General features: G+C 38.1%; 1 protein-coding gene across 5 annotated transcripts in view; it reads right to left on the minus strand.

The window, feature by feature from the left end:
• Nucleotides 1-21,582, minus strand: part of ap3d1 (adaptor related protein complex 3 subunit delta 1) — a 31,121-nt gene that overhangs the window by 7,483 nt on the left and 2,056 nt on the right. For 2 of the 5 annotated variants that reach the window (XM_038281058.1, XM_038281059.1), the window contains exons 2-25: nt 19,859-19,954; nt 19,102-19,182; nt 18,885-18,965; nt 18,656-18,763; nt 18,350-18,479; nt 17,398-17,537; nt 16,376-16,449; nt 16,214-16,263; nt 15,925-15,974; nt 15,614-15,662; nt 12,438-12,583; nt 8,980-9,128; nt 8,661-8,891; nt 8,346-8,577; nt 8,122-8,267; nt 7,847-7,988; nt 7,466-7,537; nt 6,697-6,772; nt 6,297-6,496; nt 4,599-4,672; nt 4,008-4,031; nt 2,449-2,611; nt 2,156-2,305; nt 1,528-1,581 (exon numbers count right to left, since the gene is read on the minus strand). In XM_038281058.1, the coding sequence (XP_038136986.1) occupies nt 1,528-1,581; nt 2,156-2,305; nt 2,449-2,611; nt 4,008-4,031; nt 4,599-4,672; nt 6,297-6,496; nt 6,697-6,772; nt 7,466-7,537; nt 7,847-7,988; nt 8,122-8,267; nt 8,346-8,577; nt 8,661-8,891; nt 8,980-9,128; nt 12,438-12,583; nt 15,614-15,662; nt 15,925-15,974; nt 16,214-16,263; nt 16,376-16,449; nt 17,398-17,537; nt 18,350-18,479; nt 18,656-18,763; nt 18,885-18,965; nt 19,102-19,182; nt 19,859-19,954 (2,718 nt within the window). The remainder of the gene's footprint in view (nt 1-1,527; nt 1,582-2,155; nt 2,306-2,448; nt 2,612-4,007; nt 4,032-4,598; nt 4,673-6,296; nt 6,497-6,696; nt 6,773-7,465; nt 7,538-7,846; nt 7,989-8,121; nt 8,268-8,345; nt 8,578-8,660; nt 8,892-8,979; nt 9,129-12,437; nt 12,584-15,613; nt 15,663-15,924; nt 15,975-16,213; nt 16,264-16,375; nt 16,450-17,397; nt 17,538-18,349; nt 18,480-18,655; nt 18,764-18,884; nt 18,966-19,101; nt 19,183-19,858; nt 19,955-21,582) is intronic. The other 3 variants (XM_038281061.1, XM_038281060.1, XM_038281062.1) reach the window with 2 other exon arrangements.

A 21,582-nucleotide genomic window follows, 5' to 3' on the forward strand; every position in this document is an offset into this window, starting at 1 on the left:
AATCAAAAGGATGAAAAGGGGATGAATGCAACCCCCAATTTTCTTCAGCTGTCCTGAATTATAAATGATAAAATGCTGCCCATACCCTGCATATTGCTGGACTAACGTAATTGTTTCAAAGCTGACAAGTAGCACCTGGGAAACCCTAACTTAGTGCTTAATTATTTCAGTCCCTTAAATGTGTTACTCTATAAAGATGACAATGTAATAAAAAGCAATTCCCTGACTGTGTTTATTTTCTTTTAAGGAACCACTATTCATACTAGTTTGAAAATGCTCTGATTCCAATGTTACTGAAAATATAAAACAAATACAAAAGTTTTTTAAGTAAACAAGCCTGTTGTGTTGCTTTTAACTGCAGTTTGAAAATGGCATTAAAGTGAAGCCAGGCTCCCCTTAAGTCTCAGCTCTACGACTGTCTGTTTTTCATTCCCAAATTGGAAAATTTGTTAAAGAAAGTGAGATAAAAGTGCCTTAGCTCCTACAAGTGGGGGAAGGGCAGCTCTGCTTTACATCTATAGAAACAGAGCAAACCCAGAGCACTCAGACCTCTGCGACCTTTGCTTCTTCCATGGACTCCATACCATAAGAACATTATGATTAAAAGAGAAAAGCTTTAATTCTATATTGTTTCCAACCTTCCTACCAATAACCAGCCTGTTCTTGGTTGCACTAAACTTAAATATAAAAATATGATTTTTTTATTATCATAGCAGCAATTAGAATATTTAGCACTTTTTGCTTTAAATCAAAACAACTCGATTATGCTGTGCATCTGTTTTTTAGTACCAACAAATCCAGTTAAGAGTTCTATGTAAACAAGGGAAGCTTAGATTTAGCTTTATCCTGTTTAAGGAAGCTATAGCTCTGCTGCTCCAAAAACACACTAAAGGAAAAACAATAAACCTGTTTAAATGTTATCTCAGAGCCTGTTATTCCTTTTCCTGCACACAAATAAAACTAAGACTTTAGTAGAAAATCTCTATGCCAAGTCGTTTTAGCTAAAAAGTTACTTTAAGAGTTTCTAAATCGGGGATTTTCATCTTTCTAGAAAAAACTCCCAGGACCAATAAATTAAAAACAAAAAAACATTGAACTATAAAAAGCTCTATGTGACAAAGGAGGAGTCAGAGGTCCCTTCATGATGCGTCATGGACATCAATAAAACAAACACACCCCACTACAGACTTGTTTCTCTCCCACTTCAACCTAAACAGCAGAAAGACAACTGCTGGGCACAAAAAAAAAACTAAGGCGAACCACCAGCACCGTTTCACAATCACAGACATACAATGTGCAGACATACATGCTAGAAAAAATAGTGCACTTAAAAATGGGAAGGTATAGATTATCGTGACCTGTGGAAGAGAGGGGAAAATAAAAAAGAAAGAGACAGCCATTTAAACGGGGGTGCAATCAATCCAACATGTGAGGAATGTCCATGAAGCACAGGATTATGAGACAGGGATGTGTAACTGAGAATAGGAAGGCAGGATGAGGAGAGAGGGAGGGAGGGAAGGACTCAACCTGGGTGTTAGAGGGCATTGGAGCGTTTGATAGCCAGAAATCCAGATCCGATACCTAGAGGAGGAGGGTGGAGGAGAGGAGGGGCAGGAGGTGAGAGGGCCAAATAGGTTCTGAATCTTAATACTACTCCTGACAACAGATATAGAGATTACACTGAACTACTGCATGGATAAATCAAGTATTTGGCAAGAGACTGCAGCTATGAGGAAGCAGATACTAGATTGCAGAAGCTGATTGATATAAAGAAGCACTGCAAGCACTAAGTCAAAAAGAAAAAAATTCTTAAGTGATGTTTTTTCCATACGTTTCTGATTACATTACGTTCATGTATAGAACCTTGTAAAAGTATTCATTTAAGTTCCTTTTGCCAATGAGGCAGACGGACAGGAAAACCTGAAAAGCCAGTAAAGCTCCTAAACCTGCAGCAGTGAAGTAAAAAAAAATATCCCGGACAATAGATCTGTCAACATATTGGTTACAAACAGACCCCCTCTTTACCTTTATATCGGTGGGAAGTTTGAGAGCTTAATATCAACACAACACTTTGATTTACAATTTAAAGCAAATGTTGAACTAAATACTAGGATGAGTAATAAGATCAGTTTTCTAAGCATGTTAAAATAATTACCTCTGCAGTGGTAGAAGTGGAAGTAGGGGGTGCTGCCACTTGACTGGTTTCTTCTGATTGGAGGACAGGTACATCGTCATGGTCACCCAGAAGATTCTCCTCCTTGTCTTCCTCTTTGTGTTTTTTCTTCTTTTTCTCTTCTTTGCTCTTCTGTGAAAACAGATAATAATTCATGCATCATTCAGACTGAGGAACTAACTTCAGTAAACCTGAATAATATTCAGTCCAGATTATTATACAATAGGCTGAACAGTGTGGGGTTTGGGTATAATCTTCGATAGCAACACTATTACCTTCCGTTCTCTGTCTTTATCCTTCTTCTTCACTCTCTTTTCTTTACTGATCTTCTTCTTGGGTTCCTGCAATATGTTTTCGTTTTCTCCATCCGTTGGGCTTTTCTGAGCTTCAGCCGCACGGTGTGACCTGACAGGCAGCTTCTCGTTGTCTGCAAGCGGCCTGGACAAATAAAACACAAATACAAAACTTAACTCACTACTTATCCACCTGAAATTGGAGCCACAATCTAGGGACTATTAAGTATTAGTTTGTTTTACAAGCTGATAAGATGAGAGATACCAAAATGCAACAGAAAGTAAAACTCAGGCACATTCAGGTTTTTCAAAATGCAGTGCCAGTTCCCAAACAAGGCAAGAATACAACATCTGAACTTGTGTCCACTATGAGTTCTTCACCTTCCAAGTTTGGCCAATGCAGGGAGGAACGTGCAGAATGACCCGCTGCTGGCTACACTCAATGGAGACAATGCTCTTTCTTTTTTTTTTTAACAAGGCTTTTTTGTGGGAAATAACCTTTAAAAACCAGGAAATGTAGAAATATAATCAGACAACTACATTATTTTAGGAAGGGATGTCCCGATCAGATATTGACAAAGGAAATTGCTCTAATATCATCCAAAAAACTAAAATCAGAATATATGAGCCTGTATCTACAATATGCTGGATCAGCACACTGATAGAAATACTGCTTCAGTTTAAGGGTTCTGGTGTTCTCCCAGTAATAGGACTCAAACCTGTTATTTCTAATATGCCACAAGAATAAATCATTCATATAAGTAAGCATTGTTTGAGCTGATTTATCTGGTAAACGGTAAAATCATCCAATACATGAAGCTGTGATTTCTACATTATATCAAAAATGAAAAAGTTGTATCGGGAAATCTCTACTTTATCAGCATAAATGATTAATTTATAGCCTGAACACCCAACATGCTGGATGTTTATTAATGAACTGCTCACAGCAAAAGTATCTTTTTTTAGTAAATTCCTGTGTGAAGACTAAATCATGCAACATTTTTCCAGTATGGGTGACTAGCAATCATCTAAGTAGTACTGGGGTATAAGTCCTCTTAAAAACATGCAGAATTTTAATAACTTTAAGGAGATACATAAAGCAAGATAATGATTCCAGGAGTCTATTCCAGAAGACAGATTGCCAAGAATTAGACCTGAGAACATCAGCACCAAAAGGTAAATATGGAAACGTATAGGCTTTGCTGTCCTAGTGGTTTAAAGAGCACATAAACTATAGAACCCTTTGTTTGAATTAAAGATGCTGATATTATCAAGCAAAGTGCCAAGGCAGAGGAAAGATGGAGGAACAAGCATGAGGGTAAGACCAGGAGGAGGATTATAGATAACATGTCCAAAGCTGCTAGTTACTGAAAAAAAAGTCAGGTATAGAAAAGAAAGGCAGCATGTAGGGCAAAGCTCCAAGTATCAGAGGATGAGATGGCTGGATTATGTTTAAAGGGTTCTACTGGCAGATAGAGACAGCCTGGAAGTCTGTCTGTGAGCAGTCAGAGCTCACTTCCTGTGGCTGTGGTACTACTCACCTGCGCCCGGTCGACTCCATCAAACTGCCACATAAACAGGCAGTGATGGTTGTGTGCAAGCAGAGAAAAGAGGAAGCAGAAAGCAGTGAGGAAGGACAGGACCAAGTGACATCGAATTTGATGTTTTGGCCACAAATGAAGATGTAATGTTTAGACAACATCTTCAGACCATTTAGATCTCCAAAAAATATTTACATTTTAGTTTTATTCAATAGCGTCTAGTGGCGTTATACGGAGGTCTATGTGCCTCCTAATTACATCTAATAGATTTAAAGAGGAAGAGATGAGCTAACCAATGAATAGGATGTACCATCTCCTAAAGAATTCATGAAAAGGTGGAAAAAAGAAAATGTAGTCCATTTTGGAAATTTTGACACAAAGTGTAGAAGACAATTAAATAAATTTTATATGTCCTGTAATCGAATCCCAGAAATACTAAAATGAACTTACACAAAATAAAAACTACAGGGATAGAAATGTTGCATAAAACAAACTAAAACGAAACAAGATTAAAAACCCACACAAGTAGTTCTAAAGCCTTAAATGAGGAAGGTTAGAACAGAAGCTTCTGATTAAGGTGTGTGGACTCACTTATCCAGGTCGATGTCCAGGGCTTTGTGGGGGTCAGTGGGGTCTCTCTCATCATCATCACTGGGTAAGGCATTCTGAGGCAAGTGGAAACATCAAACAAAACCAGGCAGTTAGTAACCTGGCAAAGAATCTCTTTTCAGCAATCAAACTTTCCCAACATACATTTAAGGCAAATAAAAAAAATATATATAAAGCCGATAAATAATTCAGGATTGACATTTTCTGGTATTTTCTGTTCTTATATTAATCAAAATACTCACTGGGGAAGAAATCTACATTATTTTAACAAATTACACAAGTGTTTCAGACCAACTTGAGTACTAACACAATAAAAAGCAGTGTGGGACAGTTTGCTTAGAGCTGCATTTATCTCATTAAAAACAAACAAAGTTACTTCCTTATTATACTTTCCAGACACCTTTAACAGAAAGGTTTTCTCAACATCAAAAACACAAATTTGCATCTGGGTGATTTTTTAAAAATCTTAATAACATCATCCATGTAGGAGTGAGAGATTTCTTTCAGCAAAGTATTTTTTATCTTAAACAACTATCATTGTTTCTTTTTGAAGAACAGATTAAACTGTGTCCGTTGAGAATCAAATGTGTCTTATAGTCACAGCTTGTAGTACTGATAAGCTGCTAAAGCAGAGACCCTTGGACCATCTGTGAGTTGCGTTCAATGCAGTGTTATTTTTACGCTCCTCAAACATCTGTTTCCTTTTCCTCCTTTACTTGCAGCTGCATATATTAACTCAGGTAGGAGCAAAGAGATCGTTACTGGGTTAAATAAACAGCACAATGGTAGGTAGTATAGTTAGTTATAGGCCTGAGCCATCTAAAATATCCGGCAGTCATGATAATATTGGATATTTTATGACAATAAATCAATTTCCTTCTTTAGCATTTTGGGTAATGTCATTTGTGTCTGACGTGAGCATCTGTTGCCATGTGATTCTGTCCAACCAGCTGAACAGCGGCCAGCAGTTACTGCACTCAAAACAGTCCTTGGTTACATGAATGTTGAACACATGTCACACAGCAGCTCTGCAGTGTTGGTACAAACCATGACAAGGTAGAGCTGGGCGATATGGAGAAAATCGAATATCACGATATATTTGGGCTACATCGCGATACATGGTATATTTCACGATATGTTTACATCATTTCCAAAAACAATAGAATGCATAAAATTGCACAGATATACTCATTAAAACCTTTGCCTTCAAATTTAAAACATTTATCTTAACCAGCTCAAAGTTTTTCACTAATAATTCTGCCACATTATGTCTTTCGGTGCCAGTCTTAGTCTTTTAAAAAGATACCAGCAACCAAACAGGAAACAAAGCAAAAACATGCAATACTAAATAAAATGCAAATAAAAAAGGGCTCTTTTGTGCATAATTTAAAAAAAATAATGCAGAAAGAAAAAAGAAATTGACCTCAAATTTTAAAAAAACAAAAGTCGAAATACTGTCATGTTTGGAGGAAGCGTTTATGATGCATTTAAAGTGTTTGGGGAAAAAAAAAACTCTGTGAAATAGATGCAGACAGCTTAATGTCATCATGCAAATTTGTACTCAATGGTTGCGATTGAGTCATTTTAACTATAATGCAGGGAAAAACTCGAGATCCATCGAGCATATTTGATTCATCACCCACCTCTATGTGAAGTAGTAAAAAAAGGAAAAGAGCCTACCTCTGGCATCTCCTCTGTAACAATGTCCACCATGTGGGCTGGAGTGATGTCCTCTTCACTCTCTGGACCCGAATCATGTTTCTTCCCTCGTCCGCTGCGCTTCTCTTTCCTCTTCTTCTTTTCTTTCTTCTTCTTCTCTGCTCTCTCCTTCTGACGCCGCTCTTCCTCCAGTTTCACGTACTGGTCAGACATAGGCAGACCTAAAAAAAGAGTGAGACCACAAGAGAAACAACAATATAATACAGTATGAACTTAAGGAGGCAGGAAACAATGTAGGGAAGGGGGAGCTTCGGCAATATTAACTGGAAATGTAATATTTTCGATAAGACTTCTAACCATTTAAATGTTCTGAGAGAAAATGGAAGTCTTTTGTATTAATGTTAAGATATTGGGGCTCAACCTGGGACTTTGAGAGGCACGTTGAGGTCAATTTGCACAACTGGGATGTGCTCCACTCCAGGAGCATCCTGATACACCTATAGGAGAAATACAAACAAAATGATACAGGGAAGGTTTATATCTCAGTAAAATCCAATACATTTCTCCCTAATGGAAACCCTATTGTTCCAAACTAAAAATTCAAAGCTTCTATTTTTTTTTTTGGGGAACTTTTCACCTTTATTATAAAACCTCAGTCTGAGTCAGTGGCAGACATTTCTAGTCATCAGGCTTTGAATAAGGAACCTGTCAAACCAGAAGCTGAATGGAAGGATGGATTCCTGGCTAACAAACAGGTGGAGCGATGTAGAAACTGATAGAAAATGCTTTACTGATGTATAGATGACTGATGGATAAAAAAAAAAAAAAGAGGAATGGATAGATGGATAAAACGAACTGATGGACAGGCAGACAAACTGATAAACCAATGGAGAACCAGATGAATAGAAGCCTGCTGGACTAAGGGATGAACGAAAAGGGCTGATAGGCAAAGAGTTGGACTTATGAATAGGTGGGTAATTATGAAAAATACTGATATAATCCTTAGACAACTGAACATGTATTCAAGTTATAGAAACATAGCTTTTCCATTCTCTTCTGTCTTATCCTAAAAAGAACATTGGAAAAAAGAATCCCTGCTTTTCTTTTCCTAACCGTTTAAACTAATATGGAGGAAAGCAAAACACCTTAAGTTACAAGACCATAGGACAAGTTAAGATGGGTCAAAATACCTTTTGAGAGGATGGGGAAGCCTTGATGTAGAATGGATTGTTGGCTTGTTCCTGCTTTCTGGCTTCCCTCCTCTGGGAAAGAAATAAAATCCACACAATGAATTGATTAATGAATAACCGCCTAACTTAGTTTACGCAGGCGTCCACACGAGAGGGCAGATAAATCATTCTTAAACTCTGAGCTAAAAATCAATACTCTTAATAGAATCATTGGCAAGACATTCATGCTTTAAAATTTAGGGGATATACATTTCCCTCATTGGGAGTTTTAAATTGAACTTAAAGGAAAACCTGCATCCACCTTCACCTGACCTTACATCAAACAGTGCAGACCTAATAAAATCCTCTGCAGTAAAATGAGGCAGGTTCCCCAGTGCGTACCCTTGCCAGCTCCTTCTCATCCACCTCTGTGTGACGGGGTCGGGAGTGTTTCGGCTCCTCCTTTGCAAAAATCGCCTTCGGCTGTTCGTCCTCAGACTCGCTTTCGGACGGCGGCTCGTTGATCCAGGCATCCAGGTCCAGGCTTCACAAACAAACACGTTTACACTTTACGCGGTTAGAGTTAACAGTAATTTTGATGTGCTGAGGTGTTAATTTAGGTTTAAAATGCAGTTGTAATTTAAAACAGCTTCTCAACATATAGAGGATGAACTGACCCATCAGGAACAGGTACTTTCTTCTGTGCTTTCGGGGCTACAGGGTTGAGCTCTCCAGCAAACAGAGCGCTGACTTCCTCTGCCACTTCCACATCCTTCTGTTGGAGTTTCTGGATGTATTTAACCAGCTGCAGAATGCAGGACGCCTGATGACAGAAGCTAAGTTAGTCATCTTTACATATACTTGTTCAGACTAGTTCTTTATTTGTCTCATTTTGTCTCACCCTCTCCTGGACTTCGAGGTTTGCACTCTGCACAAACAGTGGCAGCCTGTCTATCATCAGCTGGCTGGCTTCCTGTGCAGCAGTGCCGTCTGTGTTCCCCTCCTGGCCTTTCAGCACAGTGGCAAACAGCTTGGCTGCGTTCTGAACATACACAGCCTGGATGTGGCCAGGCAGCGTGGCCACCTTAGGCCGCAGCATGGCCTCCAACGTCTGCATCGGGTTCTCTAGGTGTCTGTGGAAAGAAGAGGATTTCTAGAGCTACTGGTTCAGAATACTTCAACACTGAAGGCTTTGGATGCTGCACGCGGAACTCACTCCGAGAACTCGCCGCAAATCCAGGCGGCAGCATACAGCACTTCACAGATGCCATTCCTCTGCGTGTTACCCGTCAACAGGTGGGCGTTGTCTAGCAAAGTGGCCATCTGAGCAACGGCAAACACTCTGATGGCTTTGACCCGAATGGCAACATCTAGCATCTGAGAGGCAATGAGGTGGCCGTGCCGTGTGCCTTCTAACCGGGTCAGCTCCACCAGGATACTGATATACCTGTCAGTCAATACGATGGGATGTAATTTTCATACAAGTCTAACAAACCCAAAAAACAACAGAGCAGACAGACAGAAAGAAAACAAACCATTCGAAGTTTGTGATGTACTGGTAGTTGCTCTGGCTGCAAATGTCGATGATCTTGGTGAGCAGCTCATCCCTGTAAGTGGTTCCCTCAGCTTTGTCCACATGCAGCATCAGCTTCTTCACAATCTCCATCAGGTTCTTCTTAGAAACCTGGAGAAGACAGAAATCCAATCAGTCATGATTTGTTTTAGTTATTAAAACAAACATTCACACAAATAAAACTAATTGAGGACGCCAACAACATAAATTTTCCTGTATAAGATTTTCATTATATGATTTTTCTCCTGTTTTACAAAATCCAATTAAACTTTAATTATTATTCACTTATAAACGGACACCAATGTGCAATATAGAAAAAAAGACAACAAATAAAAAAAATTGGTCATCGTACAGTTAACCTAGAAGCTTGAGCATCATCGCACCAACAACCCACTAATTAACAAAAGCTTGAGGGATTTAGAACCGCAGTAATGTTTTAGAAAGAGTTTTAAACAGGTTCACAGCTCTCAATAAAGACAACATTAACGCCAAACACACCATAAAAAGGAAACTAAAATCACCTAGAGATGAACTGAGTTTTGCTTCCAAACCCCAACCTGCTGATACACATTCAATCTTCTATGATAGCCAACATTTAGCTCATGTCTGATTGTTTTCAAGTCACATTTAAGCCCCTTCCATAGGCGGGGTCAAATCTGACTTGCATCTGCTCTTTTGGAAAAGACTCCAGAAGGAAAAACCATGGTGGATTTGATGCAACTTTCTAATCACTTTCCTTTGTCACTTGTCACAACTTTGTCCCAGCATAAGGTGATAGTAGTTAGCAGGACAGACAACAGCTGCTGTGGTACTGCAAAGTGGAAGAACAGCGAGATGTTAGATCTCACCATTATATGCAGTATTGCATCAATTTGAGCCAAACTGGAAGGTGGTCAGAGAAAGATGCTAAGAGCACTGAATAATAAGGGCTTTGCAATAACACATAGGTTACCCAGCAGGTTGTAATCTGTCCACATTGCTTTCCATGATAACGTCTTGCAATGAGTGTCCCACCTTAGGAGTCAAATGAAGAGGCTCTGTTTGTTAAATGCTGGTCCCACTATTCCTGGGCGTGTCCCCACATTCAAACAAACCTTTGAGCTGAACTAGCAAGATACCAGAAAACAGAGTATCGCATCCACCCCTCTGTATTTGGTGTAACTTTCATTTCTTCCTGGACTATAGAGTCCTGTATGCAATATCAGGATTCAGTTGGACATGCGCAGCATCTTAAAAGGGATGTGAATGAAGAGCAAAAAAAAACAAATAGGATTGCAGGAAAAATAAACAATTGCAACAGAGCATTTGGAGCTGCAGTTTGAACGTGGGCCAAATGAAAAACACCGTTTCAAACCATCTTACTAAGAACAGCCATTATTTACATTAATAGCAGCTTCCTGTTATCTACTGAAGTCTGGCTCTCTTACGGGCCAACTGCTGTCTGGAGGTTAAAGGAAACAGCTGCAGCCGCTAATGTTTCTGCTGCCTCTGAATTCTTTATTATCACTTCACTGATACTGCAAGTAGCTTATTTTAGTCCTCATCATTCATTAACAGTTTTCCACACTTGACTGCTATCATTACTGGAACCTGGAAGTGCTTATGGATGGTATGTTCACTGCTGAACGCCAGTCAGGATCATTTCAGATAGAAAAATCAGATGATTGTTGTCTGGGCAACCACAGTTCTAAGCTGCAGAAATTTACTAAACTACAGGTGCTGGTCATAAAATTAGAATATCATGAAAAAGTAGATTGATTTCAGTAATTCCATTTAAAAAGTGAAACTTGTATATTATATTCATACATTACATACAAACTCATATATTTCAGATGTTTATTTTGTTTAATTTTGATGATTACAAATGACAACAAATGAAAATCTCAAATTCATCATATCAGAAAATTAGAATATTGTGAAAAGGTTCAAAATTGATGGCCCCTGGTGCCACACTCTAATCAGCTAATTAACTCAAACCACCTGCAAAAGCCTTTAAATGGTCTTTCAGTCTAGTTCTATAGGCTACACAATCATGGGGAAGACTGCTGACTTGACAGTTGTCCAAAAGACGACCATCGACACCTTGCACAAGGAGGGCAAGACACAAAAGGTCATCGCTAAAGAGGCTGGCTGTTCACAGAGCTCAGTGTCCAAGCACATTAATAGAGAGGCGAAGGGAAGGAAAAGATGTGGTCGAAAAAAGTGTACAAGCAAGAGAGATAACCGCACCCTGGAGAGGATTGTGAAACAAAACCCCTTCAAAAATGTGGGGGAGATTCACAAAGAGTGGACTGCAGCTGGAGTGAGTGCTTCAAGAACCACCACACACAGACGTATGAAAGACATGGGTTTCTGCTGTCGCATTCCTTGTGTCAAGCCACTCTTGAACCACAGACAGCGTCAGAAGCGTCTTGCCTGGGCTAAAGAGAAACAGGACTGGACTGCTGGTGAGTGGTCCAAAGTCATGTTCTCTGATGAAAGTAAATTTTGCATTTCCTTTGGAAATCAAGGTCCCAGAGTCTGGAGGAAAAGAAGAGAGCCACTTCATCCACGTTGCTTGAAGTCCAGTGTAAAGTTTCCACAGTCAGTGATGGTTTGGGGTCCCATGTCATCTGCTGGTGTTGGTCCATTGTGTTTTCTGAGGTCCAGGGTCAACGCAGCCACATACCAGGAAGTTTTAGAGCACTTCATGCTTCCTGCAGCTGACCAACTTTTTGGAGATGCAGATTTCATTTTCCAACAGGACTTGGCACCTGCACACAGTGCCAAAGCGACCAGTACCTGGTTGAAGGACCATGGTATCCCTGTTCTTAATTGGCCAGCAAACTCTCCTGACCTTAACCCCATAGAAAATCTATGGGGTATTGTGAAGAAGAAGATGCAATACACCAGACCCAACAATTCAGAAGAGCTAAAAGCCACTATTAGAGCAACCTGGGCTATCATAACACCTGAGCAGTGCCACAGACTGATCGACTCCATGCCACGCCGCATTGCTGCAGTAATACAGGCCAAAGGAGGCCCAACTAAATACTGAGTGCTGTACATGCTCATACTTTTCATGTTCATACTTTTCAGTTGGCCAACATTTCTATAAATCCTTTGTTTTTATTGGTCTTCAGTAATATTCTAATTTTCTGATATGATGAATTTGAGATTTTCATTTGTTGTCATTTGTAATCATCAAAATTAAACAAAATAAACATCTGAAATATATGAGTTTGTATGTAATGTATGAATATAATATACAAGTTTCACTTTTTAAATGGAATTACTGAAATCAATCTACTTTTTCATGATATTCTAATTTTATGACCAGCACCTGTAAATTAAATGGAAACATGTGATGCAACAACCACAGCAAAAAGGGGCATAATTAAAACCCTCTGATTCTACAAGACATATGTTTTGACTCCCTACCATGCCGTAGAGCAGGTCCAAAGCTCTGAGACGAATGGATTCATCTTTGTCATCCAGACACTGGAGGATGAGGTCCTTATGAGACTGCACCGACTTGGGGTGGGTCTTCAGAATCTTTGACATGGCGAGCAAGCCCAAATATTTCACTGGATAAAGACACAAACACACAGAGCTTCATAAAATGCCCCTGCGAAAACTCTACTTCTAATGTTTCACCAGTTCTTCTAACTGATCAAATCATATTCTTCTAAAAACAGCCAATTTAAACAGATTATTTATCAATCCTGTGGTAATCGATAAGTTATATAACAGCATTCACTATAGAAGACTGAAATAGATAATTTTAAGGCTCTCCAGGTGTATTTATATTCATGTTTATTTCTATTGATGATTAGGGCGAACAGCTAAGGATAATCCCAAAATTACATTTCTATGTAAATCTGAATATTAAATAAGAGAAATGAATGGCTTTAAGGCAGAACCCTCATCTCCATGTATGTGGATTTCCAGCAGACAATCACTCATATCATTCACAAGGAGTTTAAGCCAATATAGCAATGCTGAAATAAAAAATCCACATAACTTTGTATCAAAACAGACTAATGGAAAATTTAGAGGGAGGGAAAACATGTAGAATAGTGACAACAGGTGACAGAATAATAATCTAGGGAAAACTGAAATGAAGCCCATTCTAGGATTTAGAGCTTCAATTAACTGTACGCCATAATCATCAAAATCTAGACAACTCAGAGCATCTTCTTTACAGAGTAGGGGTTTAACACTATAAATCAAAATGTCTAAGATATTGTATTTCACAGATATGCTCCATATGTTCTAATATAAGCTATGAATTCAATCAAAACATTGAGTAAATAAGGAAAGTAACACAAAACACGAGACAATGGAAAGGACAAACACACACATACACAGGGAACTATTTTGGTTTTGTTTAATCCTCTGTGTCCCTCCCTCCCTAAAATGAGTGTCTAAAACAGGCATTCTGTCAGCCGTCCTGCAGAAATAAAGCCTCTCAGCTCACTAAATCAATGACGAGAAGCAGTAACCTTGGGGTGATGCAGAGAGTACCCTTACACAAACTGCTGCCTACTGGTGTGGGTACTTCACAAAAGCAGTGGATGAGGACTGATACCATCTTTTATGAGGGACATCATGTGACACAAGCTATTTTTTAACCACTTTAACAAAGTAATTTTTTACTGCAAGGCATAAATTTAACAAATCATTTAAGGGCAGTTAGTGAAAATATGTTTCTTAGTCCAGTTTGTTGCAGGTGATTACCTACATTCTGTATAAAGTGAATAAAACGCAAAAAAAAAAAAAAAGAAACAGCTTGAATTTGTATTTAAAGTATTTAAACCCTAATGTTTAAGACAAAAGAAGCCGCTTTGGTACCCTGATGATTGTATTCCTGTTAGTGTTAAAGTTAGCACTACTTTCCCCAACAGTGAGCCAATATGGTTAGATCACAGTATTAGCTTCATGTTTCAGTCACTTCTTCCAATGGGCTTATTTAAAAAAAGGGCTGAATTCTGGGTCTTCAAAGCAGGTTTAACATTTCTGGGGCCTCTATGAGAAATGTAGCCTAATTAACCTCCACAGTAAGGATCGGTTATTTGGCATCAAAAAGCTGGTTAGACTCTCTGCACCAGATTCACTGGCTTTTATACCATGGTCTGGATGAATGCTTGATTCCCTGACATTACCCCTTACTAAAACGCATTATCATGTGGATAATGAAAGAGTCTGAAGGAAAAAGAACAAATAACATCTGTGTTCAACAATCGTCACTGATTTAGTCCTTTCTACACTAAAAAAAAAAAATATATATATATATATATATATATATATATATATATATATATATATATATATATATATATGTTCTCGAAAAAATGGCAAATGACCAAATTTATTTTAGCTGGAGGATTTATAATAGCGGCACAAGCTGATGCTCCACATATTCAATAATGTCACATAAAGAGTGTTACAGTTTAAAATTTTGTTTGATTTTTTTTTTTTCATAAGATCTAAGGAGGAACTATAATAATGTTCCCATTTATGCACCAAAGAACATGTATTTAAAATATAACTTTAGTTCAGTTATATAACTTTGTTCATTTTTTTTTTAAACAAACTGTAACTGTTCCGTTTTGATACATTAAAAACTAAATAAAGATCATTGCATTGTTTAGTATTTACCTGTTTAGTATTTAGCTTTAGTTGCTGATCACCAATCTGAACAAATTGGGGGGAGATTTGGAACATTTTGATCTCAGGCCGATTTGTTGGAAGTTCTCTTGAACAAACTTTAGAGCTCTCAATATCAGCTTTAGGTCCATCTATGCTACTATGAGAACCTTTGGAAAGATTATATGATGAAACATTCAAGGAAGGAAGAGAAAAAAGGGCATATTTATGCCTATTGTTGTATTTTGGAAGACTAATTGTGCTTTCTGATCTCCAAACCTCTTTATAAGTGGCTAAGGTATCAGCAATATTTCATAGAAAATCCAAAACTACATATAAAGTTAGTTCAATAAGCCACTGATCTTGCTCAAAAGGCATCATAGTACCAGCTAAGACCAAACTGCCTCCTGGCTATGAGAAGCAGTTCTAAAACCAGCCTACATTTGATCAAATTACCCAGAAAAATCCTTTTCTCTCCCTCTCAAACCGGTTCGCTAATTGCTGAGAAGCCTCTCATTAAATCAAACAGAAATCATGATAAAAGAATAAACAAAACATTAGACATCTAATTTTACTACACTATCACTGAGGTCCACTGTCTACACCACACACAAATAGCTACCTATAGATGGATGTCCGGATAACTCGAATGGCTTAAAACAACTATGTAGATACCATGACTGAAGGGAACTCAGAGTCAGGTCTTTTGTTTCCAGACCGGCTGGTTATAGAGAGAAAAAACACTGCAAGGATTTCCACAGTCATACTCAGCAATTTGTAGATGCTGCTTAAGAACAATGGTATTCTAAGCCAGCCTCCAAATTAAGAGAAAAAATGCAATAAAGTTCGAGTTATCCAGAGTCAGGAGGTCTACGGTCTGGTCGTCTACGAGGGGCCGACTGTTCCACAGTCATAAACACACAGACAATGAGAAAATGACACACTGCAGGCATTGACTGAGGGCTCACAGTTCTGGTCCGAGTCTTCTATCAGGATTCGCAGCTTCTGCACACAGAGCTGTGGGAGAGAGAAAATGAGAGAAACAGGAAAAAAACAAAGAGAGCAAAGGCACTAAAAATGCTCACAACCTTTCCACACCGGTCCTGCCTTCCAAAAGGAAATATCATGCAAACCAAACAAATCATCTCAAAGATGGATTAATGAAAATGAAGGGCATGTGGTCTTTGTGCATGATGGAGAACTGGAGTGGAAAGGATTGAAATCAGAATCAATCCATGTAAACTTCCAAGAAATAAGATGTGAAGCTGAAGCCACCTACCTGGATACTAGCGCTGTGGTTCGGCATCCCAGAGGACAAAGAAATCAACACTGTAATGAAGGGCAAAAGGGCTATTACACTGGATCAGGGATTGGATTTTAAATCAAGACATTGATCATACTTCAGATATTCACAGGCTTTACAGAAGCTTGGATAAAATGGATCAACTCGACTGCAAAATGTATATTTAAACTTTAGGCTCTTGCAAACTCCTAATCGGGAGTCACAATCTAAATCTAACAGTCTGATCTCACAGCACAAACATTTCCAACAGATTACCAAGACTGACCTGCTATTACAGTGTTGACACATTCATACAGCAGAGACATGGCAGAGGTACTGTAGGAGGGGGAGACGGGTTATGAGGCAGAGAGGAAAAGCAGACTGTTATTCAATGAATGGATATATTTTAGCCTCCATCTGACAACTGTAAACAGGACTTCCATCTCACCTGTGGATTAGGTTTGTCAGTGGTTCGATTAGCTTCTTACCCAACCTTGGCTCCAGAGGTGTAAGTGCACCAAACTGTGCGAAGAGAGAAAAAGGGGAAATAAATGGTCAAAGAAAAAAAACATTGGAGTTCCAGTGAGAATTAACCAGTCAGTGTTGGTTCCAGAACATTTCATACAGGTGGCCAGGCAGGGAACAATGGCCAAAAACATCTATGCTGATCACAATAAAACCATATGGAAAATGAACATCTATATTTTCAATGAAATCACTGAAGACAGACTAGATGTCCATGAGGCCCTTGCTAAAAAAGTTACTAACATGTTTATCGATTGGTGCTGTTAATTAATTTATGGTTCCACATAACATAGAAGAGGCTGCAAGATGACCACCCACGATAAAACTTAAAAACTAATTTGTAGAAGAGCAAAAATTCTCTATCAGCCCTGTTTATTTGGACTACAGTGCTTTGAATACTTTTTTTTTAAAGTATCTATCTTTGTCATCAGGTTTTGGTTAATATATAGTAACTTTAAGATGTCAGGGAGAGACATTCCACCTGATGGCATCACTGCTGCCACCTTCTGGTTTAGAGGAGAACTGTTTGTTCCAGAGGTGGAGAATTACATCCACCTGGGAACAGCCTATCACCTGATAGGGGAGACCAATGACTGGCTGGGGTGGCCATGGTCCCCCCTCTCGTTCCTCCCCTGTAGGTATTTATTTCACATGTGAGGGCTTCAATAAAGGGTAGACCAGAATGAAAAGAGGCAACTGTTGGGAATGCTCCATCTATAGTATTCAAAATGTCATGTGATTTTAAAGGGAAGAACTAGCACTACTTCCTCCTTTAGGGTTGATTTGCTTTTTTTTTTTTTTTTTTTTTTTTTCAGTTCTTATATTATAGCAGGATGTAATTGAACAAAATTCACTGATGCTGTTCATTTCTGTTACAGAGCTGTTAGAGTTGCTAACTCTCCTCTAATGCCTTGTTTTTTTGCTCTTTTCATCCTGTCAACTCACCAGTTTGATGATCTTAATAAGAACCCAGTTATTGGTAGAAGAGGTCATAAGCTTGAAGAAAAGCGGGGCAAGAGACAAGTAGTTCTTGGGATTTCTTCTTGCCAGCTCACAAATAACATTAACCGCTGCTGACTGGACCCCTGAGAGAAGAAAGAAAATGCAATAAAAACGATTAAAAAATACTAAAAAATTACCTATAAAATAATGTTTTATTCAAGTTGATTGTATATTTTTATGTGTATATTGTTTATCGTGAAAAAACTATAATAAGCAATAATGTGAGTTCAACCACCAAAAGCAAAACAAAAAATAAGAATCACTATTATGTTTAGCAACTAAAACCATTGAACAGGTTAAAAAAAATGTAGAAAAGAGATATTTTACATCTTATACATTTCTGAGCTGCACAATTCAGTCTATTTTTTGTAAAGTAATTGAGTAACCCATTTATTTTCTAAATATTCTTCCTATGTTAGACACCTGGTGAAATAATGTTTTTTTATAACAGAAACCTTAACGAAATATTAATAACGAATGCAAGTGTTGCAACTAATTGCTGAAAGAAGTTTCTATCCTTATAAACCATCAGGAATTTCTCTAAAGCAGGATTTAAACCTGTCATTTCAACATTTCATATCATGAAAGCACAGCCCTCATTTAGGGGTACCCCTTAGCTTTACGATTCAAAATATCGCATCCCTGTTAATTCTAACAATAAAACTGCATCAATTAACCGGAATTTCCAAGCGTTTACTGTAATAAAATCCTGGCAAGATGAACTTGAAAAGACCTTACTGGTACAGGAAAATACAATTTTTTTTTCCATTTTGAACGAATAAACATGAACTGTACCACTGTGTCCACCCCATTCACCTCTAATAAGTGAACCAACAACAAACTTATGAATTAAGTCTTTCTGAACAACAAACTGTATACGTTTGTGGTCCAATACCTGGATCTGGGTCCTCCAGTTTCTCCTTGAGTCTTGGAAAAGCTGGGCGTAGAGATTCTGGGTACTTAAGAAACACCTTATACATGATCAGCACAGCTTTCTTCCTGATGTAGGGCTTTGTGTGGGACATCTAAAATAAAACAGTGAAGAGATGAAGGTGATTTTATTTAAATTAAAGAATTGTATTTCCTGGTCTCCTTTGAAATAAAGTAAAAGCCTCGAGGGAAATCGGATATCTAGGGGAAAAAGGAAGAGGTCGATGGGATGAAAACTGTGGATAAACTTGACATTTTCTTTCTGACTCACCAGCGTCATGATGTCGTTAGCAAGATCACGAGCCAGATCAGGGGTAACAAAACAAGACAGGCCTGTTAGGGCAACACCTGTGTCGTACTGGTTGGGACTACTGAGATCCTGCGGGGAAAATAATAAAGAAAGTGAAAATTAAACAAACAGCTGATAAAAAAGCGGGAAGACATTTTAGATCAGACAGAGGCATGAACATCAAGATGCACAAAACAAGTGCTTCACTGACCTTTCGGATCTGATTGGTTGTTAGCATGATGACATCTGTGCTCTCATGAAAGCACTGCGAGGCTGCCAAGTAACCAATCCTCTGCAAGGAGAAGAGCAAACTTTCATCCATGCACAGAAAGATCACGTTTCACCCATACAGCATAACTTCCAGGGAGGATTCAGAGAAGTCCTCCGATTTGAGATGTGCTTAGCCATGAAAAACAGTGCAGTCATACCTTGTATGTGAACTTTGAGGAACTCATGACTTCAACGATGTTGAAAGCAGCCCAGCTGACATCGTAGCCGAGCATCTGAAGCTGTAATTGGAGCAGACAGATACACTGGTATAAAAATCAGAGGAGGGGGGGTTTATACTGTGTCTGAGACTAAAACAGAAACAATCAATGTAGTGTTAAAGGTGGTCAAATGAAGGGAGACTTTAATCAATCAATTTCTTTACTGTCAACTACAATTTGCATTGTAATCGAGATTTCAGTTTAAAGATCTTGATGCTTTCACAAACTACCAATATTTGCTTGTTGCTAATAGTGGTGAAATCTCCAGGTTTAAGCAAGTACATAAAGTATTACCAGTAATCATGAGAAATGGTTCAGCCTAATGTTTTGTTAATTTTCTGCATCTGTTTGTATCATAGCTCTTTAATTATTAATCCATTAATATTCGTAATACTGACCAGAATGGGATTCTCTACTTTTGCATCTAAATAAAGAGCAGTATAGTCACCTTTATCGAGCAAGACAAAAGGAAACTGGCTTTTCTTCCTAGATGGTGCATGTACTCTCTTTTTACAGTTAAATCCACAATCATAGCGTATCCTGCTTGTTTTGTGTAGCAATGAATTCACTTTTTAAGCAGGCACTTAAAAACAAGCCTGCGGTCTTTTACCAAAAGAAGCCAGGAGGAAAAGGATTAAACTGCCAATTCTACACTATATGTGACAGGCAGGTGGGTGTAGGGAGTGAGGGATCTTACATAGGTGAGCTTGCACACAGCATTGGCCTTGACAGCAATGTTGTCTTGCTTGAGCTCCTGTTTGATCTCATCGATGCACGTGGAGATGTATTTGGCCTGAGGACAGACAAAGGAGTGGGCAAAAGAGAACAGACAAAAGCAGACACCAGATCAGATTAAGCAGAGCAATATCCGGAGTGGCACGTTTCTACTGAGCACCAGAAACCTGCTGTAACGACCCTGCTGGTGCTGCTGCTACTATCCAATCAACAGAGAAGCAACTCGGTCATTAGTTTGCACATCCATTCTTTTTTTTTTGTTGCTCTACTTTTGGCTTAGGGAGGCAGCTGAGTCATATATGAAACTGTAATCACAAACAATTGTATTGAAATACTTCAATAAAAAACACCCTGCTTGAAAACAAAATTAAACCAGGTTAAACCAAAACTTTTTCCACTTGAGGAGTTCTGGATAGAACATACTGACAGATGAAAAAAAAAAAAAAAAATTTATATAAATATATATATATATATATATATTTTTTTTAATCCTAAATGCAAAAGGTTTATAATTTTTTGTAATAATTTTGATATAATTACTCCTCTAAGTTGGTTGCTCAGTCAGGTAAAGGCATGTTTTACAGTCTTTATACTCCATTTAATGACTAATCAATTGCTAAATTAGTTGATGATTATTTCAATAATCGATTGATCCGATTGTTTCAGCCCTGTTCAAATTCTTTTTTTATTTTATAAATTAAAGTGGCACTCATTATCAATGCTAATATCAAATATGTTTATTTATAAAGCACATCAAATGGTTCAGGATAATGATGTATTTAAAAGCATAACAAGTACTAAATATCTGTACAGCAGAGATTTAAAAAGATCTGTGCACCTCAGATATAATAAGCATTTATTAGCTTAGGAAAGCCGAATTAGAAAAGCCCAAATAAGTCTTGTTTTTCATGGAGCTTTCAGCAGAAATGAGAAGTGGAGCTCTGTAGTCCAACGACTTGAAAATAGCAGTAACATATAATCAGATAAATGTCCTGGGTGATTGTTGGCTTATTTCCATAACATATTTTCCTTTAACATTATGGGACAAAGCTGTGAAAAAATTATTATATGATTGACCTTTGATATTCTGTTATTGGCTTATTAAAAGCTATTTTATAATAGCAGGCTAATAAAGTCTGAGGTATTTAAGCTATAAACAATAATAACCTAGCTTAACACTTTAAATCTGTGATTATAATATGGATTACTAAAATAATCACCTTTGCTGAATAGTCTAGTTTATTTATATTCAACAATAAAAGCTACAACTACCTAAAAAAAATGTAAATAAATAGAACCTGAAAAGGACTTTCTAAATAGATAAAATACATTTTTCCGCTTAACAGGCTTTAATAACGTGTTTCACCAACAGAACATTTCACTCAGCAAAGTGGGTTAAACAGAGTGAAACCTTTCATGGAAAAGACCCGTCAGCTATTGCTGAGAGGGGCAATCTCACAAAAAACAAACACATATAGCTGTGTGGAAGGCGCTGGTCATGTGTGCGCAGTCATGAGACAGCGAAGGGACAAGAGGGGAAGGAGGAGGTGGTGGTGGTTGTGAGTGTGTGTGTACACTTGTACTCACTGCAAGGAGAAGACATTTTGGTGCATTTTACTAAAGTGAGGTGTGGCTTTGGTTAGGGTAAGTGTCATGGTAAGGCTCTAGAACAGCTAGAAAATGAAT

Source organism: Cyprinodon tularosa, unplaced genomic scaffold (assembly GCF_016077235.1).
Source record: "Cyprinodon tularosa strain WSP-4 unplaced genomic scaffold, ASM1607723v1 ctg167, whole genome shotgun sequence".
Taxonomy (NCBI): Eukaryota; Metazoa; Chordata; class Actinopteri; order Cyprinodontiformes; family Cyprinodontidae; genus Cyprinodon; species Cyprinodon tularosa.